Raw genomic sequence first — 10429 nt, 5'->3', positions numbered from 1 at the left:
TTTGTCTCCCCTTTAATAATTGCCTTTGATCAATTTTAAATTATTTATTTAAAAAAAAAATGTTTACTGTCCCCAAATTTCATTTGACAGTTTGTAAAAAAATGTTTTGATAATATATTGGCTATTTTAATATTTCATATTTTTCAAAAAAAAAAAAAAAAAGTGGACAAGGGAGTCTTTCCCCTTTCTTATGCAAACACACACACACACACACACACACACACACACACACACACACACACACACACACACACACACACACACACACACACACACACGAGATATTACAGTATAGGTGTTTTGCTCAAAATCCATTCAAATGCCTATGTTTTTAACTAGAGATGTTGTGGAAAGTGTCTTTTTAATTTAAATAGTAGGATCAGAACATGAAAATAAAGGTTTAGATTTTATGTCAAATTTAAATCACGTTTCAGATTTTGTACTGTTTCTAACCATAACTCATTTGTTCAAAAGTTCACATTCACTCTTTACAAGATGCTGTTTGGAACAATTATGAGCCAATATGTTGAAACTCACACATTCATGTATTCATGTAACTTACTTTTCTTTTTGTTTCTTTTTTTTGAGGCTCAATATGGTAAATTTCCAGAGATATCAGGATCAGGAAGTGCTGCACATTTTCTGAAGAGCAAATAACCAAATAATGTTGTAACTACAAAAGCATCAACACAACTGAACATTCATGTCTGAGTGCCATAAATAGTGTTTTTCCAAAGTTTCTGTGCCTGTTACTAAAATTAGTATTAAAAATATAATAATACACTTTTATTTTGTAATCTCCATTTTAAAGGCTCTGTTTGGTTCAGTCCCATAGATATAATGTGGTTACATTTTAAATATTATTGAAAACATGATGCATTGGTAACACTGTTACAATGCATCATGCTTTCATTTGTTAGAATTAAGATAAAAAACAGACAAAAGGACAATCTGGATTGGACAAAGAGAAAAGAGAAAAATCATGTTTTGTTTTCATTTTGTATGAAGTACTACATGATATGAGCCGTGTGTGGTTACACTTGCAAGCTTCCAAGTATTATAATTCGCAGAAACACGTTTTTCTTTGTTTTTTTTTGAAAATTAGAATTTGCATGTCAAATTTCATGAATCACATTTTGTTTTTCTGCGCATGCCCAGACTGTCCGCTAGAGGCGCTGCGGGACGAGAAGTCAGAGGGGGGAAAAGGAAACAGCTCAGGACACATAAAAGTCCTTTCTTTAGAGATTTGCTATTTTATTTTATTTTTTGGTACAAAATAATGTGCATCTGACATTATTTCATTTTCTGTAACTCATGACAGTGATATTATCCACATATGTTCGTGCGTCTCTGCAACATATGACAAAAATATAAAAAAAGGCACACAAATGCTTTAGTTTAAAATTTAGGCACCAAACTGTGAAAAAGTGACTTGTGGGAGAGTTTTCTTCATTCAGGCAGGTGAAAAAGAAGTTTGGTCACGAATGTAAAATTTGTTTCGTTTTGCATGCACAAATGTCCTATTGTATGCAAACCCTCCGTTGAATGATTTTGCTCCTCTAACCCAAACGCCGGGCCAGCTGACGCGATAGCTTCATAAAGGCATTGTGTGAAATTAATGCATTTGCAAATTGAGTAGCTGCCCTTGCATGATGGCGGATGAATGTGTCCGTGGGGCAGACCGCAACATTTCCACGGCAGCGACACATCAGGAAGAGAAGCAGCAAATCCACTCACAACTAATTCACGAGCTCCGTTTCTAGAAGAGAAAAAAAAATGCCCCGGAAAGACCCGCTCGTTTCGTCATTTTGAGATCCGAAGGGGAGGATTTCTTCATTCCCAGAAAATTTCTCCGCATGACCCGCATCATTTTGGGAGGCAACAAAGTGGAGCGCGCGCGTCTTTCCTCATTCACAAATGATACAATGTAACGGGCGCTTTGATCGCAATCACCCGGAGCTCGTGTTTGTGCGCGCGGTAAGACCCAATCCCGATTCTCTCAAATGTGATCTCAATGTGTCGTGCAGTGCATGGATCTGTTGATTTTTTTTTCTTTTCTTTTTTTCTCTTTTTGCGGAGCTGCTTTCGAAATAAAGTTTTGCAGCGAGTTTGTGTTGCAGTGAATTGTTGCATGTGTCCTGCGGTGTGTGTGCTCGGCTCGAGCCGAGGCTTTCGCAGGAGATTTGCGGAGTTGAAATCCGACGGGGTAGGGTAGAATCTGAAAACACAAAAAGCACACGCAGCAGCCATGTTTGCTGAATTTTCCTGTGAATTTTCAGCCCTGGACTCTTTCTGTGGCGACGGGGAGCCGCGCGTGTCTCGAGCCGCTCGCCCGCGCGCTAAACCGCTCCACGCGCTGAAGTTTGATGCAGGTGAAAGTGATGAAAGTGTGATTACTGAAAGACAGGGTTATTTTCGATGAAATCAGAGTGTAAATGTCGTTTTCATTTTTGCAGCGAAATTAGCGCCCTCTGTCGGTAGATATTTCGAGAAATTAAGAAATTACAATTAATTTTGCTTGCATGCATATTTTTTTTTCTTTTGACATATTGTGAGTTAGACTATATATGAATTGTTTTCTTCAGACCAACTTCTCCACGCATTGCATTCGTTTTTTTTTAAATGTTGTTTTGTAATGTATCAATTTTCCCTCAATGCCACAAGAAAACAACACCTCTTTAAACGACAAGCCTTTCACACATACACACTCACACATTGATTTTTTTTCCTTCTTTTTTTTCTTTCTTTTTGCACAGCACAACTGCAAATATTAATGATCAGTCAGAGCTGACGGAGGGTGCAGAATGGATGGGATTTTGGTTCCTGTGTTATATGTTCACACGTGCTGTTATCTGAATATTTTTTGCTAGTTACTCGAGGGAAGTGAGTATTTTTAACTTCCCTTTAAATGCACTGAGAAATTGTTTTTTTTTTTAACCAGCACTGCATGAAATGATTTAAAAGACAAATTTCAAATATTCTAAATATGTGACCCTGCACCACAAAACCAGTCAGTGAGATCTAAACATCATCTGGAAGCTGAATATATAAGCATTGGTGTGTGGTTTGTTGGGACAATATTTGGCTGAGAGATACAACTATTTGAAGATCTGGAATCTGAAGGTGCAAAAAAATCTAAATATTGAGAAAATCGTCTTTAACGTTGTCCAAATGAAGTCCTTAGCAATGCACATCACTACTAATAATACTTTGTTTATATATTTTTATGGTAGGAAATGTACAAAATATCTTCATGGAACATAATCCTAATATTCTAATGATTATTGTCATAAAAGTAACCTGGATAATTGTGATAGTGTAGTGTTGGCTACTGCCACAGATATACCCGTGAGATGCAGGACTGGTGAAGTGCTCTAGGGTCACATATATTCAATATTGTGAAAATGTAAAAAAAAAAAAACTGTTTTTTTCCACCCTGTTATTTAAAGAAAGTTTTTTTTTTCTTCTTTTTTTTTCCCTCCTCGCTGTTTGCATAAAATAGCAGTTTCCTGTTCTGGGCAGCAGTCTTTATTTACTGCAGTTTTTGATGACAGGCCCTGTTTTTAATCTGTCTGGAAAAAAAACAAAGAAATCAAAATGAAGATGTCAATGCATATTTTCAATATTTGTACCTGAAAACAAGATGTACAAATATGTGCTGTTGACAATGATTTAACAGTCGCTGTAATCATTGACAGGCCTTGCTATTTAACCTTTTTGTATGTTGAAATATATTTCTATCAGTTTCCCTTATTTATGCTGAATACACAACCGAGATCTGGTGTTCTCATCTCATTTTAGAAAAAGGGGCCTAGCGTGTAAGAGGCTTTAGTTAAAAAATGAAAATTGTGTCATTTACTCATCCTGTATGACTGTCTGTCTTTTGTGCATCATGAAACATGTTCTGACTAATGCTGGGGTGCACAACAGATTTGGACCCCATTGACATTCATTGTATGGAAATATTATTATTATTATTATTTTTTTCAAATGTTCCACAAAAGAAATGTCCTCATAGAGGTTTGAAACAGCGTCTGGAAGCCTGTTTCCACCACTCAATAAAACGTTTTAAAAGATAATTGCTACTTTTTATCTGAGTTTAAATCTCAGAATTTCAAGATAATGGCCCGTTTCACAGACAGGGCTTAGATTAAACCAGGATTAGGCCTAATTAGACATTTAAGCTGTTATTTATGTGCCTTAAACACAATCAATACACTGTACAAAATTATTTAGAAAAAAAGTTACCTGGTTGCCTTAATTTTGAGTTCATTGAAAATATTTTTTTTAGTTAATACAATGAACATTTTTGGAGATTCGACAACCTTTATTAAAATATTATTAAAGGATTTTGTAGCCATATTGGGTAATTGTGTGTGTTTTATTTCTGATGACGCAGTGAAACATGCCAAATAGTGCTATTTTCATGATGTATCACATTTTTTTATGTGGTTCAGATACCAAAATATTTTTAGTTTCTATTTACTGAACAAATTTCCTTCATTGTATCAACTCAAATTTTTAAGTCCAATAAACACAAAATATTAAGGCAACCAGGTTACTTACTTTTTTAAGTTAAACCAACAACAATCAACATTTTTTTTTTACAGTGTACTGGTGTGCATCTTGAGCCAAAACAATGGAACGGTCAAATTACATTATGTTAGTGCAAGTTTATTTCAGTTAAAACAGCTCAAACATGCTTTTTAGTCTAGGACTAGATTAAGCCTCGTCTGTGAAACCAGAGGATCAAATTAGAAATAAATATACTCTCAATTTTTCCCCCTCAAAATTGAGTGATATAAAGTCAGAATTGTGTGAGGAAAAAGTGGCAATTACCTTTTTTTTATTTTTTTATTTAATTCTGTGGCAGAAACAAGCCTCCATAAACATGAGGGCGAGTAAATGACATACGGTTTATTTTTAGGTGACCTAACAAAATATCAAAAACATATGCTCTAAAAGTCCACTAGTGAAAACATGCTTCTCTTTTGCAAATGTATAATTTCATACAACATTAATTCCAAATTCAGACAAGTTCATTACAAATGCTATTAGCAGCATAACAATTTAAGAGAGCTTGAATTAGAACATGAAGATGAATTTGTGAATTTCTTAGTGTTTGTTAATTCACCCTTTTCTTTTATGACCGTATGAACTAGTTTTTGCTAAACCATATTTCAGAATGATTTTGAGCAACTTCTGCGCTTCGTTTGAAGCATGCTGACCTTTTGTACAAAGGATCAAGATTTCGTGCGTGAATCATCAGGTTTTGCATGGCTTATGTCACAAATGTGATTTAGAATAACTTAATTAAGTTTACAGCTGGAGTATAATCCCAGGTTTCACCGTGCTCTTAGAACTTTGGAACCACATAAATTCCAAAAGTGTTTTTTTCCGCCTTCCAAATCTGAAGACAGAACCTCAGCTTTCTTAAGGAAAACAACTTCGCTACACAGATGTCACAGCATGATTTAAAAAAAAAAAAAGCTTTTTCTGCCACGGTTTTATTTCAGCTGTAAATGGTTTAGTGGCAAGTAGTATTCAGATCTATATTGGGGAATCAGGCCTGTTTTTGGTCAGGATTTGCTGCTCAAACACAAAACCCACACTCTGCCCTCCAACTGTTACTAATCTAAGAATAGAATTTTCATGGAAATTTTCAGAAGCCTGCCTTTCCCCCTTTTGTGTAATAAATTTAGGGATTTTCCATGCATGGCGTCCGGGGTCTGTAATTTTCCACTGCATTTCAATGTCAGTTGATGTAACTTGGAACAAGTGGCTAATTTTTAACCCATTGACCCCTTTGTTTTCAGATCTTACTCTTGTTTGGCTGAATTCAGGAGGGAGAGGAATAGGAGAGAGCAGTCGACTCCTCCGAGCTCTGCAGCACAAGGTAAACCGTCTTCACTCAGAAACCATGCGAGGTAGCTGCGTTTTACTTGCAGTGCTTTATGATGAGGACAGCTTTAAAGCTGCAAAAAGGACCACCGTGGAGGTGTGGTAAAAGTAGTGTGTGATATCTTTGTTTTAAAAACAGACCCAAATTAAAATCATTTTCCTCTTCTGCTGCTCTCAGTGCTGGTGAGATTTCACAGCTTTGGTGGAATGAAAGGTTATCAGTGAATAAAAACAACTTTTTTTTTGTTCTTCACACAAAGCTATTGTATGGTTTCAGAAGACTTTTTTAAGAATGCATAAAAATGCAATTCAATACATTTAAAGGGTTCGTTCACCCAAGCCGTCCTGGGTGTGTGTAACATTCTTCTTTCAGAGGAACACAATCGGGGTCATATTTAAAAATATCCTGACTCTTCCAAGCTTTATAATGGGAGTGAATGGTACCTACATGAGATTTTCACTCCCAAAAAGTGCATCCATCCATCATAAAAGTAATCCATACGGCTCCAGGGGTTTAATAAAGGCCTTTTGAAGCAAATATATGCATTTTAAAGGTGCACTATGCAACTTTCCGTCCACTGGAGGGCGCCTATTCAAAACAAATGCGTAGTTTGATGACGTCAAGTGTGAGCGCAGCATCTTGGGTCATGTGGTCTTCACCTCACAGCTGGTGGAAAGTAGGACTCGGGCAGAAATCATGTTCATGGATGCGGTTATTAACGTTACTGTAGTGTGAAGCAGAGCAGGACCGAGTGTTGTGGAGCTGAGCACGGCTGCTGGAGCGATTGTTACACACACACACACACACACACACACACACACACACACACACACACACACACACACACACACACACACGGCTCACAAGTCCCGGGACTTTTATTATGACGGGACGGACACAGTAGATACATTTAAGTGTGTTTAAAATGATGTTATGACCTTACTCTGTGCGTTCGCTCGGCATTGCTGTGACATGTTCACACTGCTAAGAGAAAAGCGCTTCTGCAGAATAAAACCGAGGGTAACGCAGATATGACGCGATTGACAGGCGACTCGCTCAAACACTATGCTGACACGTCCCGGTCCTTGGTTAAAATAGCAATTTTCTCACAATTTACAAATAGTTGGAAACATTTGGTATATTGTAGGTACTCAACTGAACAAAATATATAACACTGGCCTAGTGGTTTTTGGATATTTTACTGAAAAAATACTACATAGTGCACTTTTAATACTTATTTTTATAACTAATAAGAAACTTTAATCACAGGCTTACTCGAGTCTAGTTCTGGAGAGAGTGACCTCTGACCCAACGTACTGACGAACGCGGGAGCCCAAAGGACAGATTAAAACTAAACGCCGGTCATAAGGAAGTTAGGAAATGTGGAAGAAGCTTGAGTTTGTTGTTTGAACCACGAGAGGCGTCTACTCTCACCGGAGCTTACGTAACTTACAGTCTACGTCATGTCACTCGCATACGACTGTTTTCTTTTTTGGGTGAACTAAACCTTTAATACTGCTCTTTGTTGTTTTTTTTCTTTTTCTTTTTAACTGGTCCCTCCACACCCCAGTAAAGTAAAAGCTGTATGTTCTCATATTATAATGGAAAAAGCCACATTACATGAAAGAAAATATTTTAGTTTTGCATAATCTTTTAAAAGCCAAGCACCATGGGTGCTGTTCGCCCTAGTGGAATTGTTAGTTTTCTATGGCGTCCCTATGAAACGTTAATAGGAAAAGAACGCACGCTTAAAGGCCCTTTCACACTGGACGCAAATTTGACGCGCGAATAATTCGCACAATGGTTTTTTTTTTTGGTCAGCTGTTTGTGTAATGAGCACTTCCACACCGAACGCGAATGTGCTGAGGCGAAAAAACGACATTTATTTTTTTGGTTTCAGTTTCGATTTTTTTTTAATTTTTATTATTATTATTTTTTTTACACTAGCTCCGTCAAAAACGGCTTCAACCAATAAAATACAAGGAAACAAAGGTGACGAAATGTCCAGTTGATGTCACGAGCTATTCACTCAGCATTAATCTTTGCCAGGTATGGCATTTCTCATGAGATTACAGCTGTAGGTCTAGTCAAAGCAGTGCACCTGCAGCTGTGTTTACTACTGTGTTTACAGACAGCAATAACTTAAGTTAACCTTTTATAAATCTTTTTTTTTGTTAACCTTATGTCCACGATTATGGAAAGTGAATGTGTTGCCATCAGTATGTCTGTGGCACTTACATGTTTACATTGTGACTGTGCGTCCGGATCGTTTGGTTCCCTGAAGTGGGCGGTTTGTCTCGTCAGATGCGCTGCTAATGCTGACGTCTCAGGATGAGATCCTCAAATTGTCCCACAGACTTTAGAAAGTAAGTGCAGAACCGGCCATGATAAAGTTTTAGCTCCTGTACATGATTAGCATACTCTCCTTCAGACTCTCTGTTCTTCAAGACTGGGTTGCACCAGAAACCGACTTTTAAATAAAATGAAAAGCTCGTCTTCACTGAATGATGCAGTGCCGTGTTTTCTCGGCTGTCGTAGCAACTGTTTTGGAATGTTGGAGCTCTGAAATGTAGCAAATTCGTGTCGCGGCTGATACGAATGAATTTGACGCGAAATATTCGCATGCTAAATATTCGCTTATTTGTTTCGCTTTTCCGTTACGCGTTCGGTGTGAAAGGGCCTTTATAGAGGTGGCCCTGAATAGTAAAAGGGTCTCTAGGACCAAAAGTGCCACCAACATTTCAACAATTCTGTTTGTTATAACTTTTGGAAATTGAGTTCCTTATGCTGATAACAATCAATGTTGTGCATTTTGCCCATTACAGTCCCTGACAAAGTCTTGTCGCTTATCTATTTTCTAGAAATACCTGATATTAACCTGACTTTTAATTAATTAATTGGTGTTAGAAATAGCTCATATAAAAAGCTAAAACCCTCCCAAATGATGTTTAATGCACTGAAATAAATAATTTTCACAGAAAAAATAATTATCATTTAATCAAGACAGAAAGGTCAAATTTTGGCAAGACAAGTTTTGTCGCCTATACAGAAATTGAACAAATTTACTGCAAATACAAAAATATGTCAGCAAATTAAGTTGTGGTGCTGTGAGATTCAAATTTAATATCTTGTATGACTTCCATGAGCTTGAAGGACTGCATCCATGCGGTTTGGCAAGGATTCATACAATTTATTGATGAAGTCATCAGGAATAGCTAAGAAAGCAGTCTTGCATGCCTCCCAGAGTTCATCAATATTCTTTGGTTTCGTCTTCCATGCGTCCTCTTTCATCCTACCCCACATATGCTCAATGATGTTCATGTCTGGTGACTGGGCTGGCCAATCCTGGAGCATCTTGATCTTCTTCGCCTGAAGAACTTTGATGTGGAGATGGAAGTATGCGATGGAGCACCGTCCTGCTGCAGAATTTGGCCTCTTTTATGGTTGGGAATATAAGAGGTAGCTAAGATTTCTTGGTATTTTAGACTATTGATGTTGCCTTCCACCCTGCAGATCTCTCGCACACCCCCATAATGGATGTAACCCCAGACCAGGATTTTTCCGCCACCAAACTTCACTGTTTTCTGGGTGAATCTCGGATCCATTCTGGCTCCAGTAGGTCTCCTGCAATATTTGCGGCGACTGTGGTGTAATTCAACAGAAGATTCATCTGAAAAATCCACCTTCTGCCACTTTTCCAGCGTCCATCCTTTTAGCAGGCTGTGGGCCTTGGCAAATGCCACACGGTTTTTCAATTGTCTTTTGTTTAGTGCTGGCTTCTGGGCACTGATTCGACCATGGAGGCCATTTCGAGACAGAATCCGACAAACTGTTCTGGTTGACACAGAGACTTCAGGTGACTAGGTCTAGTGGAGCTCTGCTGCAGTGGAAAATGGGCTGGCCTTGGATTTTCGAGCCAACAAACGGTCCTCTCGAGCAGTTGTCTTGCGGGGTCTGCCTGACCTGGGCATGTCAAAAACGTCTCCAGTCTCTTCAAATCTTTTTTTTTTATCCTCTGTACTTGACGCTGAGACACATTGAAGGTGTCTGCCACATCAGCAGTGGATCTGGTCTTCAGCCTCTTGATAATCAAAACTTTAGTCTCAGGGTGAATCTTAGGCATGTTTGCAGAGGTCTAGTTGCAGTTGATGTGAAGGTCTAGTGTACTGGGGTTCTTTTTATACACACTTGAGACCTAATTGATCCATTATTAGTCACAGGTGAAGATCATATGACAAGGTGACAACACTTATGTCAATATTCATTATCTGCTATATCTTGGCAAAACTTTGATCTATCAAATGAAACTTGGTATACTTCATTAGCACCTTGATCAGAGGGTACGTGCCAAAATTGGGAACAGCGCCCAATTTTGACCTACAGGCAAAGAGATCTGGCTTTTTTTTGTTCATAACTTTTGAATTTTATCAGAAAATCTTGGTGTCTTCAGGTTAAATCTTGATCTTGGTGTCTATGGGTTCCTTGGGTGATGCAGAATCCTCTGATACCCAGTTTGCTAGGGCCATT

General features: G+C 38.0%; 1 protein-coding gene across 6 annotated transcripts in view; it reads left to right on the top strand.

Annotated features, from left to right (window-relative positions):
• Positions 1-1322: 1322 nt before the first annotated feature.
• Positions 1323-10429, top strand: part of znf618 (zinc finger protein 618) — a 59155-nt gene continuing 50048 nt past the window's right edge. For 3 of the 6 annotated variants that reach the window (XM_067437554.1, XM_067437553.1, XM_067437551.1), the window contains exons 1-2: positions 1323-2372; positions 5817-5896. In XM_067437554.1, the coding sequence (XP_067293655.1) occupies positions 2249-2372; positions 5817-5896 (204 nt within the window). In that variant the 5' untranslated portion in view covers positions 1323-2248. Of the gene's footprint in view, positions 2373-2835; positions 2884-5816; positions 5897-10429 lie in introns of those variants that run through there. The other 3 variants (XM_067437555.1, XM_067437552.1, XM_067437556.1) reach the window with 3 other exon arrangements.

This window comes from Pseudorasbora parva, chromosome 3 (assembly GCF_024679245.1).
Source record: "Pseudorasbora parva isolate DD20220531a chromosome 3, ASM2467924v1, whole genome shotgun sequence".
Taxonomy (NCBI): domain Eukaryota; kingdom Metazoa; phylum Chordata; class Actinopteri; order Cypriniformes; family Gobionidae; genus Pseudorasbora; species Pseudorasbora parva.
This window is presented reverse-complemented; position numbering and strand designations above follow the sequence as displayed.